This window comes from Carassius gibelio, chromosome A6 (assembly GCF_023724105.1).
Source record: "Carassius gibelio isolate Cgi1373 ecotype wild population from Czech Republic chromosome A6, carGib1.2-hapl.c, whole genome shotgun sequence".
NCBI classification, from domain to species: Eukaryota; Metazoa; Chordata; class Actinopteri; order Cypriniformes; family Cyprinidae; genus Carassius; species Carassius gibelio.
Window position 1 is genome coordinate 19,341,094 of NC_068376.1, and position 23,480 is coordinate 19,364,573.

A 23,480-nucleotide genomic window follows, 5' to 3' on the forward strand; every position below is an offset into this window, starting at 1 on the left:
ATTTGATGGTGATAGAAGTGTTCTGTTTATATTTGATTTAATTATAATAATTGCCCGTTAATATATACATAAACTCAAATGGAATGAAAAAAAAAAAAGCCAAATTTTGAAGAATGTAAAATAGATATTAAAATATATTTAGAGGCGATATCCAAAAGCAAAAACTTGAAAGCAATAAAAACTATAAAGAAGTTTAATAGATAAAATTTCATGTAAAATGCCCTTTTTTGTTAGTTTTGTTGTTGTTGTTGTTGTTTTCTGTTTTCTCTTTTTTGTATTATTATATTTCTTTTGTATTACCCCTGCCATGTATGGTTATTTGTACTCTTGTTTGTAAATTATACTCTGTTCTTGTTAATATAATAAATAAATAAAATACTAGTGTACAAAAAGGCTAAAGCAAGTGAAACATAAAACTATGTTTTTTGCTCTAAATTAATATTGTATAATATGAAAACCTAAACAAACAAACAATATTTGAACATCTCAGTGGTTGTAGATCAAATAATTCATCTTTAGATATGTCTGACTCTGCACTGAATCTCAATATTTATCTCAGCATTAAGATTTAAGGCTTTTAGTTGTACACTTAAGCAGCTCATGGTCTTGTGGGAGAAGATTTAGGGGCCCTTGAAAGAACATGCTGGGAAAGCTGGAGCTCTCGATCAGAGTTTTGTTTATCTATTGCATCAAGTTTCACCCATAATTCATTCAAAGCAGAACAAAGTTTACAACGATGCTAGGTTCAGATGTTGTCATGATATTGCAAGTTTCTTAAAAAAAAAAAAAAATACAGGTTAAAAGTCAAGCTGGAACAGTGTCTCGAATGCAAGAGAAACAGACATGGGTGTCACATTTTGGATAAAAGATTGTTGTACAAAAATCTCTGAGCTCTAACAAGACTAAATAAAACAGAGGCTACATACTGAATACAACATTTGTAGAGGTTTACTTTTTTGGTGAGAGAGATGGAGATCAAAATAATTGCAGTTTAAATACTCCTCACATGTCATGTGACCTTTAGTGCCTTGTTCTACAGTTACAGTCGTGAAAGTCAAAGGGCAAAAAAAATGACTGAAAGTTATAAATAGAAACTTAAACCTACATGTGGTGCTAAAGGTCAAGGGTGAATAAAATTTAGGTCTGTGTGTATAACAGAGCCCACTAGCTTAATGCCATACTAGTGCTTAAAACTAAATTAGTGTATTTATATTGCTTATGTTAAACTGCCAAAGTTTCATAGGAAACACAAACTGGTGTGAAATGTAATGTGATTGGTTACCTCCCATCATGGACTGGGGTAAATGTGAAAAATAAAGATAAAAAAATTATTAAAATAAAATAAATTCACTCAAAAAAACTGTTCACAGAAAAGATTATTAAATATTTGTGTGTACTTTAAAATCATTGTTCCAATTTAAATAATAAACAAACAAATAAAAAAAAGATTTACTGACATTTATTACAAAAAAACAACCGAAAACAATTGCTTTATTTACAAAAAATGAAATGAATATAACTGTAATAACATTAATAGTGTTATAATAATACAGAAACAGTAAAAACAAACAAACATGATAACTTTTGAAAGCTATTATAAAACATGTTTACAATTGTCATTGTAGCAAACAAATTTGTGTTATTCATTTTATAAGCACGACATTATCTAAACATTACTGAGACAGTTACAAACTTGGTATGATGGTCTCAACACTGTTGTAAGTCCACTCCAGTTGTTCATTTAAAGCCATGACATGCTGACATACCTGAACAGAGACCAAAACAGAGCACAACTGTTAAAGATATTCACTGTAAGTGTAAATATGAGTGTCTGTCATGTAGAACTAGTTTCACTCTAGTTCTTTATAATTCTAATGGGAAACAGAGCACTGAATGCACCTCATCCAGCATCTACAAAAGAAACTAACCCCTATTTGTGAATGAAAATAGTGTATCTCACCATTTTAGTCCTAGCAGGAACCTCCACAGCAAACACACTCATGCCCCTGCTGCTCACACAGTTCTTGCTTTGTTCATTGTTGATGTGCACCGTCACCTTCTGATTGGACTACAGCATCGAAAGAGATGGTTACCAAGAAAACAACAGGGAAAATCAGTAAAAAGAAGATATAAAATTTCTTATAAATCATTCATTAACAACAGTGCCACAAGGAAATGTGAACACTAACATAAACATTTTTTGGATGAGTAAAAAAATAAAACGTACTTTTATTTAGCAAGTATACATCAAATTTATCAAAATATTTAAAATACGTGCTGTTCTTTTGAATGGTCTATTCAGCAAAGAATACTGTAAAAAATGTATCATGGTTTTCACATAAATATTAAGCAGCACACCCATTTTCAACATTGATATTAATAATAAATGTTTCTTGAGCAGTAAATCCTAATATTAGAATGATTTTTGAAGGATCATGTGACACTGAAGACTGGAGTTATGGCTGCTAAAAAAATCAGCTATGCCATCACATGAATAAACAACATAAAAATACATAATATATATCAAAATATACATAAAATTTGAGATTAGTTATTGAAAATCTTTACAATATTTCACAACATTCCTGTTTTTACTGTATTTTTGATCGAATAAATGTAGCCTTAGTGATCATGAGAGACTTCTTTAAAAACATTAAACAAAAAAATCTTCCCAACCCTGAACATTAGCGTGTATTTCAGATAATTAGTTCCACTAACTATGGCAAAATCCTAAACTCTCTTAGAAGATCTAATTGTCTTCTGTAAGTTGAAATGGTCTTTCAGCTAACTTTGCCTAAATGATGGCAATTCAGGGCATAGACATCTACTCATGACTAGTGTTCCTTTCTATAAAGCATTCCAGTTACTTTGTTCTATTTCCGAGTGAATGTTAAGTATTAGAAGAACAAAAGTGAGGCCTACACAAGAACATTTTAAAAGAGCTGGCTTTTTTTGCTTGGAAATGAATGTCATGTATTGATTTTCAGACTTATTTGGATAAAAAAAAAAGAGAAAAAAAAGAAGGAAAAACTCCAGCTGATTGACATAAAACAATAACCAACCTACCTTATTGGCAATGACTGATGAAATCCTGCTCTCTCCTTTGTATGTATAAACCAATACATTTTCGTGACCCTTGAGCGATCTGGCCTCTGCTTTTGACGTGATAGACCTCTGTACAGCAGAATTCAACATCTTGATACCAGAATCCAAATGAACTGCCTGAAGAGTTGCCTTTACATCTTCACAGTAGACTGCAATAACAAACGGACAGGCCTGGGAGAAAGAAGGAAAACATACACATTGGCTCGGCATGTTCTGATCACACTGGCTACAAGATATTCTAATGAGTAAATCTCAAAGAAGTTTGTTCCTTCTCTACAAATGTCTTCATGGCTAAAACATCCTACTACCACAACAAAATTAACAGCTGTTGTGACACTCAGACACTCTTGAAGATTTTCTCTTCTATTCTTAAGAAACCGCCGCCACCACCTCCTCCATCAACTCTTACAGCGGACGACTTTGCAGTTTTCTTCACAAATAAGACAAAAACCATCAGTGACCAATTCTCCACACCGCAGACTGAGGACAACTTCACAATGACCGACTCACACTTTTTCTCCTCCTTCTCACCACTCTCAGAGATGGACGTTTCCAAACTTCTCCTGTCCAATCATCCTACTACTTGTCTACTTGATCCGATCCCCACTCACCTCCTTCAAGCGATCTCTTCTTCAGTCATAACTTCGCTTACTCACATTATCGACTCCTCTCTTCACTCTGGAACATTTCACTCAGCATTCAAGCAGGCTCGGTTTAGCCCACTGCTCAAGAAACCATCTCTAAATCCAGCGCTTCTTGAAAACTACAGACCGGTATCCCTTTTTCAATTTATTGCAAAGACACTTGAGCGAGCTGTATTCAAACAGCTTTCTGTGTTCCTTGTACAGAACAACCTCCTGGACAGCAACCTATCTGGCTTCAAAAGTGGCCACTCAGCTGAGACTGCTCTGCTCTCGGTAACTGAAGCCCTGCGACTGACAAGAGCAGCTTCAAAATCCTCAGTACTCATCTTACTGGACCTGTCTGCTGCTTTTGACACCGTTAATCACCAGATTCTCCTGTCCACCCTCAGAAAGATGGGCATCTCTGGAACCACACTTCTGTGGGTTAAGTCCTACCTCTCTGACAGATCCTTCAGTGTGTCTTGGAGGGGTGATGTTTCTATATCACAACACCTTGCTACTGGGGTTCCTCAAGGCTCAGTACTTGGACCACTTCTCTTCTCCATCTACATGACGTCATAAGGATCTGTCATTCAGAAGCATGGCTTTTCTTACCACTGCTATGCTGATGACACACGACTCTACTTCTCATTCCAACCTGATGACCCGACGGTAGCTGGTCATATTTCAACCTGTCTGAGTGACATTTCTAGCTGGATGAATGACCATCACCTTCAGCTTAACCTTACGAAGACAGAACTCCTGGTGATTCCAGCTTAACCCATTGCTTCATCACAACTTCTCTATAAAGCTGGGTTTGTCAATCATTACTCCTTCTAGGACAGCCAGAAACCTAGGAGTTGTTATGGATCATCAGTTAAGCTTCACAGACCACATTGCTACAACGACCCAGTCCTGCAGGTTTGCCTTATACAACATTAAGAAGATTAGACCCTTCCTGTCAGAGCAAGCCACCCAACTTCTTGTCCAAGCTCTTGTTCTCTCCAGACTGGTCTATTGTAATGCTCTCCTGGTGTGCCTTCCTGCATGTACTATCAAGCCTCTGCAATTGATCCAGAAAAGCTCACGTTACTCCTCTCCTCATCAGGTTAAACTGTCTACCAGTAGCCACTCGCATCAAATTCAAGGTACTGATGCTTGCTTTCAAGACGACCACTGGCACGGCACCAACATACCTAAACTCACTGGTTAAATCTTATGTGCCCTCCAGAGGTTTGCGCTCTGCAAGTGACCGACGTCTTGTGGTGCCATCCCAAAGAAGTTCAAAATCACTCTCAAGGACCTTTTCCTGGACTGTGCCGAGCTGGTGGAATGACCTCCCAATCTCAATTTGTACAGCTGAGTCTTTACTCATTTTCAAGAAACATATAAAGACTCATCTTTTTCGACAGCACTTAACCAACTAATACTAGCACTTTTCCTTTTCTTGTCTTTTCATTTATAAAAAAAAAAAAAAAAAGAAGAAAAAATGGCTATGCATTCTATACTAGATTAATTGAGACTTGTCATGGCACTTGTATACTGTTGTTGTTCTCTTGTTGACCTGACTGCTTCTATTGTTCTCATTTGTAAGTTGCTTTGGATAAAAGCATCTGCTAAATTATTAAATGTAAATGTACCTCCACCATCTCTAAACTGCGGTTGTAGCCCATGGCCTCCAGGGTGAGCCACAAATCTCTGGGGTCACCTTCCCGATCATTCGCTTCCATCAGGTTGAGCTCCATGAAGCCTTGTCTAGTTAACTCATTTTTCCTTGTGTCAAAGTTCTCTACAGGAGACCAAATACTGTTATAGAAATGCATATCTTTTTTTTTTTTTCTCACAAAATAGGAATGAAAAAGGAAACTGTCACTTTGAATGCATTAATCAAAACAACAAAAATAGTCAAATGTCAAAAGTTTCAGAATTAATGACGAGAATAATTTTTCCAAATGTGTCATTTAACTTACATTTTGCAGAAGTGGAAAAAATATGTTCAAATAAACCATTTAATGTCAAACAACTTTACACAAGCACAAGGTTATAAATAAATCAGCTTTTTTTCCTGTAGCTGTTTGGAGGTAGCTACACAGATGTAGAAGAAAACATTTGGGTCATGTTTGTATTTTCTTCTGTAACTAGCCATAATTCTAACCTTAAGGTCAGGATTAAGCTTAAAATAATGTCATACATGGGAAAAGCGTTTGAGAACTGAACAAATAGTTGAAACCCGGCAAGAGGATAAATAGCTATCATGTCTTTATGGCAGTTTTTCTGGTGATCAAGGGATAATGCAAGACTTCTTTACCTTACAAAAGGCTGTCAAAATGCTAGAAAATGCACATCATACTTTGTTAGCAAAACAGGGACTATTTTTGGAATTAGCACCCCATAAGGGAGGGAGGTGTTTTGTGTCTGTTCAATTTACAGTGTGTTTTTGTATAAGGGACCTTTGCAGATGGCCCAGGCATCCTCATCACATTTCTCTCCACTGGTTCTCTGTTCAAAGAAGTTGTACTCCTCTAGGCTCAGCAGACCACTGCCATCCAAATCAATCATTTCAAAGATGTCAGACAATGCCGCCCTGTGGAACAAAACAGTACAGCATCTTTGCACAAATTCATTATTACGTTCTTATACATACCTAAAATAAGTAATCAAACATTTATTCAGTCCTCTACCTTAACTCGGTATAAATATGTTAGCTTTTTAAGATTAGAATTGACTTACTTGAACTCTTTGGTTAGCTCCAGCTCTCCCGACTGGGTGCGGCTGACTAGTTGAGCAGTTTTAGTGGCGGTCTTCCTTGTCCTCCTCATCAATCTGCAGCCGGTGGTAAAGGGCAAGAGCAGATATGAGCCGGCATTGAGCTCTCCTCTCCACAGAAACCTCTGTTCATCAATCACACAGGACAAACAGCTCACTAACGGTTGTAAAATGCAGTTATGTTTAGTATTTAGATTTTTTCAGTATATATACATTGCATATAGTAATATAAACGGTTCCACTTTATATTAGGTGGCCTTAACTACTATGTACTTACATAACAAATAAGTACAATGTATTTATTGTGTTCATATTGTATTGTAAAACACTTTTGCTTCTATTGAGGTGGGATAGGGGTAAGGTTAGGGAGAGGGTTAAAGGTATGGATAAGTTTAAGGGTGGGTTAAGGTGTAAAGTATGGGTCAACAGTGTAATTATAAATGTAATTACAGAAATTAAATACAGATGTACATTGTACTAAATTATTAATTAAAATGTAAGTACATATTAGTTAAGGCCACATAATATAAAGTGGGTACATATATATTTATATTTCACACACACACACACACACACACACACACACACACACGTGTGTGTGTGTGTGTTTATTTATATTATTTATATCTATCTTCCATCTAAAATGACATTTGTGTCCCTCATATTGAATTCATGTAAAAAAAAAAAGGCTTCAACGGTGAATAACTGACAGAATAATTTACTATATGTTAATATAAACATGTCATAGAGAGAGAGAGAGAGAGAGAGAGAGAGAGAGAGAGAGCCCTTTGTCTTTATTCTCTCTACATTTACTTTTCGATGTTTGCTGACATGATGTATTATTAAAAAGTTATAGTTATCAGTTGTGTACCCAAGTAAATGTTGTCATAATGACGTCGCCACACATTCAGGAATAACAAGTCTTCTCTATTTTTTTTTTTTTAAATCACTTTAGCATCAGCATTAAAATAAACCCTGGTACCTTTATGTAGGCATAATTATATCTACACATCCATTAAAATGTATTAATTTAGCTTAAGATGGTATAGTTTATTAACACTTATACAAATTATTTGTTTGATAGAATAATTAAAATATAAAAAAAGATAAAATTAGTATATTTCAATATCAAAACGGAAAAGGCACTTGTGTCAGATTATGACTCGTATCATTGCTGAAGAGAATATATCAACATACTTTATATTCAAAAAGACATTATAATTCAATAATATATACTATATTTAGATAGGAAAGTGATGTATTTACCAACCTCCTTATCTCTTAACTCAGTAAAGCAAACCAAATTGGAATCTTCTTTGGTCACATTCCCTGTCACCACATAGAGAGCTGTGTCCACACACATCCACGGAGAAGGCTTATCTGTGGCATACACATATAGTCATAAATACTACTACACAATTCACCAATCTGCTTAACCGGATGCTTTGAATAACTCAAAATCTGTAACTTTAGTAACTTTCAGTCTTTAACACCATTGGTCTATAACACCACAACATAATTACCACAATAAATTTACCAGGAATCGGGCTAAGGTTGAGGGGACGTATGGTCAAGTAGACGCTGGTTGTCTCTGGTATAATCAGACGATACTGAAGAGAAACAATCGTTCCATCTTCCTCCAGATAAAAACAACCTCTCATAAGAGTGTGATGCCAATCCTGGGGAAATAAGTGTTAAAGGTACGACACAGTAGGAACATCACAAACCATGCTGCATAAAAAATATTGAAAACAGCAAACAACTGTAGTATCATTATTACAGCAAGAATGATGCTACCACAGGGTGGCGCTATTGCAACATCTTTGCTAAAAACAAAGGCAATCAAAGGCCTGGATGAAACAAAACCGTCAAATATTTGTTTTAGTATGTAAATAATAAATCAATAAGCCTAAATCTCAATACAGACAGTTGAAATTCATATTATACGCACTAATAATGTAATTAAACGTAAAAAGGCCTGAGGAAACCCATAAATTCTTGTCTAAACAAAGCCTTTGTCCTCTTTTAACTGCTGTTGTTTAGGTCCAGCTAAAATGTTATAGAAAATATACTCTAAATCATCAAGTAATCAAAGAATCTGAGTCAAACAGCCTCCTTTCTGACCCATCAGAGAGTAGTTTTGGCAAATAAACCTTGTCCTCAGGTGCCACAGAGGCCTTTTAATGTTTGGAATTGGTTTATGCTTCTTTTCCGAGTGCTAAAAACATGTTCCTGAAATGCCACTTCTTCAACAAAAGCAATTTCCTCCCAGAATTTATGCTGGGTTGTGAAATGTGTTAAGGATCAAATCATAACACTTGGGTGGTTTGTCCACCCCGAATCAAAATGAAGAAAAGCGCCCGAGGCAAGTGTCTACTTTAAAAGGCCCTGATGTAGTGTCCCAAGGAGATGGGTCACTCGGCTGGACTAATACACTGCCCTGTCACCTCCCAGAAACCTTTCGTAATTTAAAGTCTCGCACACCGACCACGAGCCACCATAAAAACACACGACCTGACCCTTTCCAATCCCTACACCCAATTATCAAGCTCCTGGCTTGGCTCCTGGGGTAATACAACATGCTGGAACTGAGGCGATAGAACTTTCTTCACCCAGGAGCGTCTAGATTTTTTCCAATCTCTTTGCTTTGACGAGTTTGGTCATTATTTTTCTGTGCCTAAGCAAACCAAGCTGAGGTTAAAGTCAAAAAGAGTGCAAACAAAGGGAAGGAGATCGGTAGCAGAGCTGCACTCATATCGACCAGGTGAAAATTTGCTACTAAAAGGCTTCGATATTACAAAAGCACAGCAAATATATAGCTGCCCTTAATGCACTTCAGTTTAGATAAAGTTTAGGATGTTGGCAAAATAGAAGTTCCAAGACAAGAAGCTTGGAGTTGTTACTTGTTTGTAACAATTTATTCCTGAATTGCTCTTTCCATAATTACTCAGCCTTTATTTATGTATGCATGTATGTGTGTATATATATATATATATATATATATATATATATATATATATATATATATATATGTGTGTGTGTGTGTGTGTGTGTGTGTGTGTGTGTGTGTGTGTGTGTGTGTGTGTGTGTGTGTGTGTGTGTGTGTGACTTTTTAGTAATGGGCCAGGAAGAACAGATTGAAATTAGCCTATAATGCGAACTTCGACTCATTTATAGTTGTTTAATATTAAACACGTTTTAATGATATTTTTATTGCGCAATCTTATCCAAACCTTAATCTCTATTCTTAAGAGCTAAATCAGAGAGATAGTTTCCAAAAGACACCGGTGCTCCCCCAATGCAGTTGGTACCTGTAGAGATATGGGCTCTGCCAGTCTGCCACTCTTAGTGCTGCCAGCGCCCATGGTGATGGCCGTGGATGAAGATGAGCGACGACTGCGAGCTGATGATGGTCTGGATGATGAGCGACTGTCTGTCATACGCAAAAATAGAAACTATAAGCTAAAACAATTTTAATGTGGGTCTTCATTACAACAGCTGCATCACTCAGCGATCCAAAAATGAAAATGAACAATGCAGATAAAGAAAAACCTGCACATTTTAAAACAATCTTTGTTGAACAAAGCAAAAGCAAATCTCCACTAGTCCTGTGCTTACTCATAACAATGACAAACGGTTTCCTTAATCAAACGGTTTAAAAGCTCCTCCCTATTCAAACCCACTATTGAGTTCTAAATGATTTTTCATCACACGAGTGGAGATCAATAGCTTGAACATTAGTTACTATATAAAAGAAAGATGTGTGAGGAATGGAAATGTAATTGTGTGTCTGTTTGCTTTTGTGTGCATCATTTGCAATCCGGTCTGTAAAGCAGAGCTGGCTGAACCCAACCCAACCAATACTGTCACATTTTAAACCAATAGTTTACCCAGTCTCAGGCCATCCAAGACATAGATAAGTTTATTTCTTTATTGGAAATGATTTGTAGAAATTTAGCATTACATCACTTGCTCAATTTATTATGGATTAAAGTTAAAATGACTCATTGAGGGATTTGTTTATTACAAACATGCAGCTTTTCACCTAAATTTCACTTCATAGACTGGAGTCATGTGGATAATTGTGATGCTTTTGTCACCTGTTTGGACTCTTATTCTCGTGGCAACCATTCACTGCAGATGATCCATTTGTGAGAAAGTGATGTAATGCAAAATTTTTCCAAATTTGTTCTGATGAAGGAACAAACTCATCTATATCCTGAATGGCTGGAGTAAATTTTCAGCAAATTTTCAATTTTGGGTGAACTACTCCTTTAAGACAAAACCCAAACTTGACTCACTCTAAATTAAAGTGACTAATTTTTAGTTGTTTATCATCAAAGAGCCAAGTATGGTGACCCATACTTAGATTTTGTGCTCTGCATTTAACCCATCCAGAGTGCACACGCCACAGCAGTGAACACACACAGAGCAGTGGGCAGCCATTTATGCTGCAGCACTCTTGGAGCAGTTGGGGGTTCGGTGCCTTGCTCAAGGGCACCTCAGTTGTGGTATTGAGGGTCAAGAGAGCGCTGTACATTCACTCCCCCCACCTACAATTCCTGCCGGCCAGAGACTCAAACTCGCAACTTTAGGATTACGAGTTTGAATCTCTAACCATTAGGTCACGACTTCCCCCTAAAGAGAGTGAAGGCAATAAGTTACTAACATTATGTTTTTTGCTTCTGTGCAGCCTAGGGTTGCCAATTGTTCCGTTTATGGGCTTAATTGATGTGTCCCGTATGTGACCTCCCTTGTCCCATTTATTGACTGTTATCCTGATCTAACCACTGACTGATGCAACAGCAGCACGACACTTAAGACTGAGATTGATCACCGTCACCTGCCCTCATCCAATCACAGACACTGCCTCAAGCAGTTCACATCAGTTTTAGCGAATGCAAACAACGTCATTATTTTTCATGAAACCAACATCCAGCCGCGCAAGAAAATGCAATACAATGCACTGCAATACACCTGAGCTGTGACCAATAAGGGAAGTTGTGTTTCACTTGTAATATTGTTAAAAAGAGAAAAATATTTAACATTTAAGTAACTTCCAACGTATTCTTAACCTCTGACCTTATTCTTAAGACACAAAATGACTAATAAAAAAAAAGTGTAGTCCATATTAAATCTATAAGTTGATTTTAATTGTAAATATAAATTTTCATATACATATATATACGTACTACGCATGCATGTCCCTTATAAACCACAATTGTCGCGTATTTCTATTTTCTTAAGTTGGCAAAACTAGTACAGACCCTGTCTCATACCTTTCCTCTGTGTGGTTTCCGGCTCTGTTCTGGGCTGTATCTCTGAAGCTGGAAGCTCAGGTTGGGACCCTAGGCTCTGTGGAGAGATGTCCAACTGGTTGCCAAAGTTCTGCCTCTTCAGTTTGGCATCAGCCTCAAGGTTTTCCAGTGCTGTGTTCTGACACTGTTCGACTGTAGACTCAAGAAGCCTGCAGAACTAAACAGAAGCCTAATTCAGCTCACCTATTTCATATTATAATCTGTCTGTTTACATTTTTCAACCAAAACGTGTATTGCTGTTAAATTCTTGGAGGTTGTACCTCTGCATAGTCTAACTTCCCATCTTTGTTGACATCTGCTAAGGAAAAGATTTCATCCACTTCCTTAGGTGACATTTTTTCACCAGACTAAAACAAATATATCAATATACAAACCTGAAATGATTATAACAGCAGGCAAACATGGTTATAAAGAGAGAATGGAACAAATGGAACACATACGGAAGTAAGGATTCTGCTGAGCTCATCGTGTGAGATATATCCATCACAATTTGCATCGAATTTCTTGAAAATTCTCATAAGCTGGTCTGGTTCTGCTGTTTTTTCCTTCTTAAGTATCTCACAAAAGTCATCAAAATTCAGCTTCTTGGTTCCAGGTGGCCAATATTTGTCTAAAGCTTTCTGTGATGGATTTCTACCTGCATGCTGGAGAACTGAAAGATAAAACAGCAAAGATGGACAATCACATACACTAACTACTGATATTATTTAGCTCTGGCTATATAAATCATTAGAAAATATTAAAATATGAGGGTCTATTGAAATATAAAACAAAATATCACTTTCACTAATATAACGTGTTATATTTACATTATATACACGTTGTTCCTGAACTATGAATGCTGCTTATTTATGAATTATTATTCAATAATATTTAGCCTTCTATATTATGATCGAAATGCAGGTATTGAGATGTTGAGTTGAATTATGCTCACCGGAACACAGCTGATCTTTTGAAGTCATATTAACCAGACTGGATCTGAACACAGACAGATAAGCAGCCCTGCACGTCATATAAAACCTCTCTTCCTCTGAGCGCTGCATTATGAAAATATATTCAATGTGCATGCGAAATATCAAAGCATGTTGTGATCACAGCAGTCAGCTAGAGAGGTGAGTCTGGACTAGTTTATTGTTGGCGGTGTTGTTCAATAACGAGTCGGATTACCATGGCTGCCATGTGTAAACAAACCCGGTGCGCAGTTAAAATGCGATAGCGGGAAACAACTGCTCTCAAGGCTATTCACACAATATTTATCAGTTAGATATGTGTGTGATATAATCTTGGCAACCAGCACTATTGATACTCTAACAATATTTCAACTCATGCGGTGTGGAAATTCTCAGGTAAAATAGAGTTAAATACTGTCAGATACAAGCATGTAGAATCACAGATAAGTGTTTCCGGGGGACTAAATTACTGCCGCACCGCGCCAAACTGCAAATAAAAACGCCTGTCCACTCAACACGAGAGAGAGATAAATATTTAGAATGCCGTAAGTTTATCGATTCACGTGCTTCACTTTTTTCTCAGAATTATTAACACTGTTTCAACGTACTATAATTTAAACGATATATGTTTGTGTTCATGTTATACTTACGAAAAAGATGTTATTAGAGTAAGTAAGTTTCTCTGCAAAATACGGCATAATACTGAATAATATGTCATTGAATACCATGTAACTATCATTTTAACTGTCCAAAGTCTTCCACGTGGGATATTTAATACTTAAGTGTTTTTTAATGAGTGGGATGACAAAATATGCCACACCGAATTTAAGTTTTAGATTTGAGGTTTTACAAATCTAGTTTAATAATTCACGGATAAACTTAATATAGCTAGCCTAGTACAAGAATTGTCACACTTAATATCATCTATATTCTAATAAAACTATTAAACTTGAATGTGTAGAGGTATAATTGGAATAAAACGCATAATGTAACGTTGCAATGTAATAATGTGAGAATGTAAATACATACGTAAAGTACTGTTTAGCTTAAAGAGGTATATTCTGGGATGGATATCACCCACATAAATAAGCAAACCCAAAACTGTTTAAGCCTTAATTACAGAAGTCAAATAAACTGCTGATAATGATGTTACCCTTTTGACTGCCCTAATAAACTGTAAATTTCCATACACAGTGTTAAAAGAGCCCTTCAGTTGCAAGACAAAGAAAATGTGAGTTAAGTAAACCATGAGCACTTCGCCAGGCTTCTCTTTTCTCTCTATAGATCAGAAATGGCTTTTAATGTTTATTATTTAAGATAATTTTAATGTGACATCAGAACCATGTCATTAATCATATGTTATGAAAGTAAAAGAATGATGTTTACCTTATTTATTAAAAGCACAACAACATAAAGAAATCTATACTAATGCTTCAAATGAATCTATTTTAGATCCCAGCTAAGAGGCAAGCGCCAAACAGGGACTATTCCCCTATGACTGGAACCCAGTTGATGAGTCCCACGACAAAACCTGCAGGTATAAAATCCACAGACCAGCTACTGTGTCCTCTTAGTCATATAAAACTCATATTTTGCCCTCCAGGAGTTTTTAATGTTTAATTTTCATCGTGAGCAGACTACGATGTGTGTGTATTCTTTTCGCTTTCGGTAATCGCCATAAAACAATCCCCTGCTCATTGCCTAAATCATGTACAGTAGGGGTCTCTTGTAATCCATTGATATTGCATTTTTAGATTAGCTGTCTGTGTAGCCATTAATAATATATTTGCTCGTGCTGATTTGATAAATTGCTGACATCTAGTGCTTCATCAGCAGGTAATTCCAGAGCAGGTGGGAAGAATATGAATACCCCTCAAACAAAAGAGCCCATGACAGATGCTGAGAGGTAAGGATGCAGAAATGTCCTTTTTAACATGTTGATGATTCCTGTTATTTTCAGTCATAATATTTGAGATTGTTCAGTATATATATATATATATATATATATATATATATATATATATATATATATATATATAAAACTTTTGATTGAGTGTCATTAAAGTCTGTTTTAATGAAGCTACTAACATTGGTATAACTGGAGCAGTGGAACAGACAGAAATTTCTCCTCATTACTGGATATTCCCTTTGTCCCACTTGGCTGATAGCCATTATGACTGATCAGAATTTAATGACAGGACATGGAAGAAGTTTTATCACCAGCCAAAAGCCTCGTTGATTTACATAGCACTAAAAATAGTTGGATAAGGAGAGTTTAAGAAAAGACCAATTTCCTTTCCAACGCATACTAACGCAGAGCTCCGTGTGATCTATCAAGACAAGCATTAGTTTTGAATTTTATACTGCAGTCATTTAAGAGGAAGCTAGTTAAATATATATAAAAACATCAATAAAGAGAGCGGGCTTATGATTCATTTAAGAAAGTATTCATTTGGGGAGTCAAACCCAAGATAACTTCTCCTGCAAAATGTAGAAGAGATCTTGATTGTAATTGGACGACAGTCCTTGTGTGAGATTTTGGCAACCTTTTAATATGTCTTCCAATATTTTTAAATGTGTATTAAAAATTAATTAATATCTTTATATTCTTAGTCAGCTGGTCTTCTCGCAGACTTAGTAAGGATATTGAATATGAATTCAGAATCCTTATCAAGCTAATTTTCCGCAAGAATGTAATGTGATATGTGTAATATATTTTGTCATGGCACTAACCTGATTTGTGATTTAAGAAAAAATCTTTAAATTAAGAAAGATTGTATTAATTATTGGTAACACTTTGTAGTAAGGTCCCATTAGTTAATGTAAATTAATGCATTAACTAACAGTGAGCAATACATTTGTTACAGTATTTATTAATCTTTGTTAACGGAAAAAAAAATACAAGTGTTAAATGTTGAAATTAAATGTCATTAAACATGTTAATGTAGTTAACTAATGTTAACAAGTGAAACCTTATTAAAACAAATGAAAGTGGTTTCAGATTTGGTCTTCCGTTTGTTTTATTTTGTTTTTAATACATTTTCCCCTTCAGAATTCTGTTCCTAGGTTCTAAAGTAAAAAAATCATTCAAGGACCTTATGCAATACAGGCAACAGCTGGAAGCATTAGTGGTAAGTGGAACCAGTATAGTAAGATATTTAGTGGTTGACTAATACGCTTCATCTAAATTATTATATTTGGTGCCTCAATCCTGAATATGTGGTACAGAAATAAACTAGGATAAGCTTATCGATGCAAGCTATATTTAAGGCATCTTATTGAGGTTGCACACAATGTTGTTTTTATGTATTTATGTGTTTTTTTAAACAGAAATGCCATATGAAATGCAAAATTGTGTTTGTTTGTAGCCAGTAGAGGGCAGTGGTGAGCTGAGGAGTCTTCTGCTGATGAGTCCTGCTGATCTACAAACTGAACTCAAGAGACATGAGAATCTGTGTGAGTCCTTTTTCTTTTCAGCTGTAATTCATAAACTTCATAATGCATGGAAATAAAGTGGTTCACTTTCTCAAGGTCAATTTATAGACATTGGTTAAACAATTTATTAGCTATTAAAGGGATACTCCCCCTAAATTAAAAAAAAAAAAATCATTACTCACTTACCCCCATGTCGTTCTCTAAACTCCCGGTTTTCATCTAAAATATCTTAAATTGTGTTCCAAAGACAAATTAAGCTTTTACGGGTTTGGAACAACATGGGGGTAAGTGATTAATGACAAAATCATTTTGGGGTTGAGTATCCCTTTAAGAGTATTGGCTATCAATTCTTGTTGTGTGTGAAACATAAAACGGAATTCTTTGCTTTCCAGCTGCTAAAATTGCCTCTTGTGCACATAGAGAAGACACAAACAAGGGCCATTTCCAAGGTGGGTGAATTTGGAAATCAAATGAATGTTCAGAATTGAATTTAAAAGTTGATTTACTATTTAAAAGCATGAACAATAAAACTTATCTTAAGTGGATATCCAATGACAGATAATCTAGATCAGATAGCAACCACTACACAATTAGTTATGTTTCAAATCTTGAAAGTTTCCCTATCACAACAACAGTCTTTGTTAGACTCTGACACAAGGATAAGTTATAAGCCACACTGAATTGATTCCAATTACAGTATGATGATTGTGACCCCATTGCTTTGCTTAGAAGAGCAAGAGAAAGAAAACATTTTGTGTTCCACTTATATGTGAGTCATGATTGATTTCAAGCACCAGCACAAGTTCTGGATCTTGGTCACATGGGACCCTTGAATAGCCATTTATGAGATTTGATTTGTCAATGCGGCATGTTCATAGACATTTTTCTCAATGTCTGCACACATAAAAGGTTCTCTTTTTCTAAGAAAAATATTTCATTTTTCTAACACAAACAAGCCAGAACTCCTCTTCATGGGACAGAATTAATTAGATTATTTCAAGCACACATTCAGCCCCCAGCAAAGCTGCACTTGTGATTCAGTCACACAATGGTGATTTGTTGCAACTCAATGGTTGGATTGTGATGAAGTTCAGCATGTTTTTAAGATAAGGTCGTCTGAAATTGTTTTAATTAGTCACACTCGAGGACCTTGCGTATATGTTGCTTGTAGCTCGACACCAAAGGAATGTCACAATCTTGATCACATGGTGGAGCATGAAAATTATCAATATAATGAACAACAACAACAGTACAAGAGTGTTTTCACATTTACGTCCCTAGAAAGAGAATCAACCCTTTGATGTTTTAAGACATTATAACATACATTGACAATAAGCAAATTATGTGAAAAATTATGCCATTGTGTAGAATAATAAAAAATAAGTACAAATTATGCTATTATGTAAAATTATGACTGATGCTTTATCTATTATATTATATTTTATTATATGTTACTGTATATTATGTTGCTACATATAATTTTCAAAAAGTTTGGGGTATAAAGATCTTAAAAATACTGTTCTTTGTGCATTTATTTTCAACAATAAATTCGTTAAAAAACAATCAATATAATATAATGATTTTAATTAATATTAAAATGATTTATAAAGGATTATGCGACGCTGAAGACTGGAGTAATGGCTGCTGAAAATTCTAAGTAACCATCATAAGAATAAACTGCATTTATATGTTGCAAAAATATATTAAAATAGATATATTATTATTATAACATTTTAATTTAGAAACTATTTTTCTGTCTTTTGTGTTATGAAAGGCATTTTCTGGCTTTTTCTGGGTTGGAATCTAGAATTAGAATGGTGTGACCAAATTAAAATTACTTCAGGAAATCTTTTCTCCAGGAAAAGATTGTGATTGTCCATAAAAACAAACATTTTCACAGAAACACAGCTAAATATGGACCATTTCAGTTAACAGACTTCAGTTATCAAACTAAGCATCAGAGTATGTCCTGCACAAATGATGCGTTTCGTTCCAGTGAGGTTTTTCTCATTATATTTTAGAAGGGCTTAATGTCAAAGCTTGAAATTACCTCAAGCTCCCTAATGTGTATCCATAAGATAATTGAATATTTTTCTGCATTCACAACTAGGCCACAACTTTTCGCAGCAGCATTATTAAATGAATAAAGATACTTAAAGACAAATTACAACCACAGTTAATGAATATATGTAAGTAGTTGGAAGATGATGTAGTTGAAGTGCTCCTGGAACACTATTAGGTCCTGGCACAGATCACTAATACCCTGAATTTCACAAAAAATCCACAAAGATATTTTAACTTTGACAGGCATACCGCTGAATCCATGTCCCTAACGGAAGTCTTTTCTATCCTGGGTATTTATCCAATAGCTTTCCAAAACTAAACCGTGGGTGAAAGGGCAACTCACAACCAAGATGTGTATGGCATTCTATAGAGGCCTTCCCTCCTAAACAATCAGACCCGCTGTAAATTAGCTGGCTCATTTAGGCATTAGCAAGTCCTGAGTCTCACACTACATGTTGCTGATGAGCGCAAAATGGAAAAAGAGAGCGTGCAATAATTCTGAGGCAGTTTTGTCGCCTGAACCGAGGGTATTGATTATTTCTGTGTGGCGAGAGATTAGGAAAATTCAATTAAAGGAGCTGAGCAAAGGATTCATAAATCGGCCCCTGCCTCCACCTCTTCTACACCCATACGGAGACATTGTTCTGTTCTAAATCAATGTTGCACTTCACAATATATTTTCGTTGGAGCATGAAAATAAATAACATTTAAACAGTTCTGCTTACCGCTGAAACAAATTTTATCTTCACCAATGTCCTCTTCGTCTTCACGCCGCGACGTCCCGCGCACATCAGCAGACGTAGTAACGTATTTTTATGGCCAGGTTTCCATAAGAAAATCCTATATAATATGAATTTTGAAATGACAAAATGAGAAGGAAGGGGACGGATCAGCAGTATAAAAATTGATCAGGCTGCAGATGGGGTCGAGCCGTGGGAGATTTGTAAGACAGCCTTAATAGACTGTATTAAAAATTCCTTAAAATGTAATAAAACAAATAGGATTTTGGTTCTTGGCCGGGATGGGGTCACAGACCCTGCTAATACCACATCAATCCTGGGATGCTGAAGGATAAATGGGGTCTGTTTGGGGAACATTTTAGTCTTTTAGATGGAATACACCATTACAATTAAAGGGCTGCTGTATATTAGAGGGCTTTGGGTGGGGAGGGTAGAGTTGAGCAACTCTCAGGATGTGTTTTGGTCTCTGGTCTCTGAATGCCTTTTATGTCCACATGTCCTGCAGGAGTATGAAATGCATTTAGTCAATGCATTCAGAGGCATTTCAGATCATTTGCATTTAGATCATCTAGCAGCAGTCTACAGAATCCATGACTGATGCATGGATTTACCTGATAAGTTACATGAGCACATGTCTCATTCATGTATTCACAAAATAATCTAGTCTCAAGATAAATCAAGTGTGTGGTAATCTATCTATGTTGCTTTCACAGGGTTGAAACAGACTGGGAGCTCTTATGAATTTCTGAAGGCAATCTTAAGGTGTGTGTTTTTTTTCCCCCTCTACCTGGGTTGATATTGTACTCCTTGTCAATTTAAAAGCTTGTCACATCACAGAGATTCATGTAATTCTATAAATCTATAGTAATAAGTAATGTTTTTTTTACAGCAGGGTGGGATGTTTTGACCCTGCACGTCTTAGCAACAGTCTAGCAACTACCCAAAACCCTCTAGTAACATGCTAGGACGCCTTAACAACCACATAGCAACATACACGCAACCACTGCGGCAGACATTTCAGCTCTTGAATCTTCTTCGTAATACATTATCATGACACCCGAAAGTTATTTCTAATTGAATTATGATCAATTTAACAGTAACTTAATTTGACAAATTTGATAGTATTAATATAATTTGACAGAACTGCTAAATAGGATAATTTTATTTTATGCATTTAAGTTTTTATTGACCAAAATATTTCAGTTTTGCATCACAGGAATAAATTACATTTTAAAATATATGAGAAAAGAAAATTAAATTGTAAGAATATTTACAAATATTAGCATGTTTTTACTGTATTTTTTTATTTAATAAACGGAGTCTTGGTGACCATAAGTGATCTTTTAAACTGTGATATAATTTTAACAATCTATTAAATCTTATAATATTAATAATATAATATTAAATCTATTATAAATGTTAATTGACTAGACATTTTATATTGTAACATGCCAGAGATTTGCACAGACTATTACATAAAATATGCTTTTTTTGTTTGCATAAACAGTGGGTATAGAAAATAATCACCTCCTTTAAAATAATCACATTTTGTTTCTTTTGCCTAAAATGAAGGTGTACATGGTTTTTGTTTTATCCAGTTGTGTTTACTCAGTGCAACTTAAAACATCCAAGTGAAAAATATAACACCAACATTTTGTTTTGAAAAAAAAAAAAAAAAAAAATCAATCAACAACAATCACTGAGTTGGAAAAAGGATCACCCCTTTCTTTCAGTATTTTGATGAACCACCTTTTGCTTTAATTACATCATTTAGTCTGTTGAGATTTGTATCTACTAACTTTGCACATCTAGACTTTAAAATATTTGCCCACTCTTTGCATAACTAATTAAGTTCAGTTAAATTTGATGGTAAGTGTTTTTGGACTGCAGTTTTCAAGTCATTCCACAGTTTTTAAATGGAGTTTAAGTCTGGGCTCTGACTAGGACATGCAAAGACATTCACCTCTTTCTCCTTTAACCTGTGTGGTCAGTTTTGCTGTGTGCTTTGGGAAATTGTCTTGTTGGAAGGTAAATCTTCCCACTGATAACTTTCTGGCAGAGGGCAGCAGATTGTCCTCAAGAATTTGACTGTATTTTCCTTCTATCCTGAGAAGTGCTTCAGTCCTTGCTGCAGAGAAATACCTTCATAACAAGATATTACCACCTCTGTGATTTACTGGAGGAATACTGCTATCTAGATGGTGAGCTATATTGGATTTCTGCCAGACATATCATTTGGTGTTTTGGCCAAGTAAATTCAATTTTAGTCTCTTCTGCCTCTGAATCTTCAAGGTGCATTTTGGCAAAGCTCAGTCATGACTGCATGTGGATTTTTTCGAACGAGTGGCCTTTTTCTTGCAAGCCACATTTGTGGAGACTCTGTGATATTGTCACATCCACACAATGACCACTCTTTGTCATAATTGCCTGCAGCTTCTTCAGAGTTGCTGTTGGTCTCTTGGTAGCCTCTCTGACCAGTTTCCTCCTGATTTTTTTTGTATCCATCTCCTGACTGCCTGTCTACAAATTTATCCCAGAGATCTTTTGACCGTGTCTTGCCACCTATAGTTGATTGTTTGCTTCAGTTGAACTACCAAAGACTGAAATGGTCCAGGAAAGCTCTTTTCATGCTGAGCTAATCAAAATGACCACAGCTGAAAGTCAGATACCTTTGTGTGCCATTGAGAAGACAATTAGCTTTAGCAGGGGCTGATCCTTTTTCCAACTCAGTGATTCGTTTTATTATTTTTATTATCATTTTTATTTCCTGACATATTGATATTATATCTTTCATTTGGATGTTATAAGTTGCATTGAGTAAATACAGCTGGATAAAACAAAAACTGTGCATGTCTTCATTTCAGGCTGTAAAGAAACAAAATGTGATTTCTATACCCCCTGTAATTCTGTACAGAACACCGCCGCAAATGGAATGGTTCTCATTTTGGCAGAGCCGCAGCTCTCTGTCAGCATGTTTGATGTATACTGAACATCCTGTCAGTCTGAAAGCAGCGAGATGTCTGAAGAGGCTGTCAGTCTTTCCAGCGTAGTCAAAATGAGACAGTGCTGCTGACACCTTGCCATCCCATCCCATACACATTTACATTGAATCAATTCTCTGAAAGGTTTCCCCCCACCTTTCATGGGGAATCTGACAAAATGTTAATTCTACAATACACAGTGTGCTGCGTCGCTGCGAAAATAGTGTTCTTACTGCTGGCACACAGTCCCTTTAGGGGAGAAATGTGTGCATACACAGACACACATATTTGAGAAAGCAACAATAGATGCTGGAAAACTACACATGCACAAACATGTGACCCTGCACCACAAAACCAGAGGGTTAAGTCATTTGGGTATATTTGTAGCAATTATCAATTTATCTTTTGTGCCAAAAATCATTAGGATATTAAGTAAAGATCATGATATTTTGTAAATTTCAATTTCAAAAATTGCATTTTATGACTGGTTTTGTTGTCCAGGGTCACATATATATAGAACATAAGAGTATTCATGGTGGATCTGTCTTTATTTTGGCAGCCGCTGAGGGATCATTTCTGGATGTATGACATGGGCGGCAGCTGGTGCCTGCTCAAAGTGGATCACGTAACTCTCTTTATCACTTCTAGAAGCTGTCTGAAGGACAAAAGCTTAAGCTGACCAAACAAAACACACATTTTGCATTGCTACAGTTGAGCAGAACAAGACCAACATTTCAGAATTCAGCAATTTGGTTTGTTCGCTATGGTTTAAGCTTCAGAAGAGTTTCAAGATATGTAACTAATACGTCATGACCTGACAGCAAGATATGGTTAATATTAGCACCATCCATTAAAATTGTATCATGCACTCCAGTATTGTGACTTGCTGTTTGTTGTAGAGTATACCAAAACCTGGCCATTCTCCTCTCATTCTGTGTCTGTGTGTGCAGTAGCCCCTTTGTGACCTGATAACATTTATAGTTGTAATGGATTTTTTTTAATGGCCGTCATTAAATCGCACAAAGAGAGGTGAAAAAGATTGCTTGTACTTTTCCCCCTTGATATTTTAGCTTTACAGCATTATGTTCTGATATGTCTCCTTCAATCATTTTTGTTTTACAGCTTGTTGAAGTTTTTTTTAATGCGTAGCTTTAGTACTAGACTCGTGTATCCAGTCACTGCCAAGATTATTCCACTGTATTAATGAATATTTTTCTTCATTTACTACTTGAAAGAAAAATTAAATTAGTCGTTAATTATTATTATTATTATTATTATTATTATTTTGTTTATTTGGTGTAAACTGCATGATAAAAAAAAGTGGTATGGCTTAGTGGGCGATTTTTCAAGCTACAAAAACTGTTAATTATTTAATATAGTAATATTTTTTAATTTTGTTTATTAATTTATTTTAAAATAATAATTATAACAATTACAATTAATCTGACCTATCAACAAAGACAGCAAACCTGGAGCTTTCCATTTTTTTTGACTATCA

At 35.6% G+C, this 23,480-nt stretch overlaps 2 protein-coding genes across 8 annotated transcripts; one reads left to right on the forward strand and one right to left on the reverse strand.

The window, feature by feature from the left end:
• Positions 1-659: 659 nt before the first annotated feature.
• On the reverse strand, positions 660-12,887 carry LOC128015627 (EF-hand calcium-binding domain-containing protein 7). 2 transcript variants are annotated; one of them, XM_052599639.1, is made up of 13 exons: positions 12,747-12,887; positions 12,253-12,464; positions 12,073-12,159; positions 11,774-11,969; positions 9,806-9,927; positions 8,032-8,173; positions 7,765-7,874; positions 6,459-6,619; positions 6,179-6,312; positions 5,369-5,517; positions 3,067-3,276; positions 1,961-2,068; positions 660-1,766 (listed from the first exon to the last, which is right to left on the reverse strand). In XM_052599639.1, exons 1-13 carry the CDS (start codon positions 12,877-12,879, stop codon positions 1,686-1,688), a joined length of 1,845 nt encoding a protein of 614 aa, XP_052455599.1. In that variant the 5' UTR covers positions 12,880-12,887; the 3' UTR covers positions 660-1,685. The 2 variants fall into 2 exon arrangements, with proteins under 2 accessions (XP_052455599.1, XP_052455598.1); XM_052599638.1 differs by having other exon boundaries at positions 11,762-11,969.
• LOC128015628 (centromere protein R) lies at positions 12,785-22,855 on the forward strand. 6 transcript variants are annotated; one of them, XM_052599641.1, is made up of 9 exons: positions 12,785-12,924; positions 13,957-13,993; positions 14,215-14,299; positions 14,599-14,668; positions 15,815-15,893; positions 16,131-16,218; positions 16,590-16,646; positions 19,715-19,763; positions 22,542-22,855. In XM_052599641.1, the coding sequence occupies exons 1-9, from the start codon at positions 12,857-12,859 to the stop codon at positions 22,546-22,548; spliced, it is 540 nt and encodes a 179-aa protein (XP_052455601.1). In that variant the 5' UTR covers positions 12,785-12,856; the 3' UTR covers positions 22,549-22,855. The 6 variants fall into 6 exon arrangements, with proteins under 6 accessions (XP_052455601.1, XP_052455600.1, XP_052455604.1 ...); XM_052599640.1 differs by having other exon boundaries at positions 12,795-12,924; positions 14,596-14,668; XM_052599644.1 differs by lacking the exon at positions 12,785-12,924 and adding an exon at positions 13,212-13,307 and having other exon boundaries at positions 14,596-14,668.
• Positions 22,856-23,480: the final 625 nt, after the last annotated feature.

Coding starts and splice junctions, on each gene's coding strand:
- LOC128015628 (XM_052599640.1), top strand. CDS start 12,857: ATGAAAATATATTCAATGTGCATGCGAAATATCAAAGCATGTTGTGAT. Junction 14,669..15,814: donor CCCATGACAGATGCTGAGAG/GTAAGGATGCAG, acceptor TTTCCCCTTCAG/AATTCTGTTCCTAGGTTCTA. Junction 16,647..19,714: donor AAACAAGGGCCATTTCCAAG/GTGGGTGAATTT, acceptor TTGCTTTCACAG/GGTTGAAACAGACTGGGAGC.
- LOC128015627 (XM_052599638.1), bottom strand. CDS start 12,879: ATGCACATTGAATATATTTTCATAATGCAGCGCTCAGAGGAAGAGAGG. Junction 12,465..12,746: donor AAAAGATCAGCTGTGTTCCG/GTGAGCATAATT, acceptor TTTATCTTTCAG/TTCTCCAGCATGCAGGTAGA. Junction 1,767..1,960: donor TTCCTGCTAGGACTAAAATG/GTGAGATACACT, acceptor GTCTCTGTTCAG/GTATGTCAGCATGTCATGGC.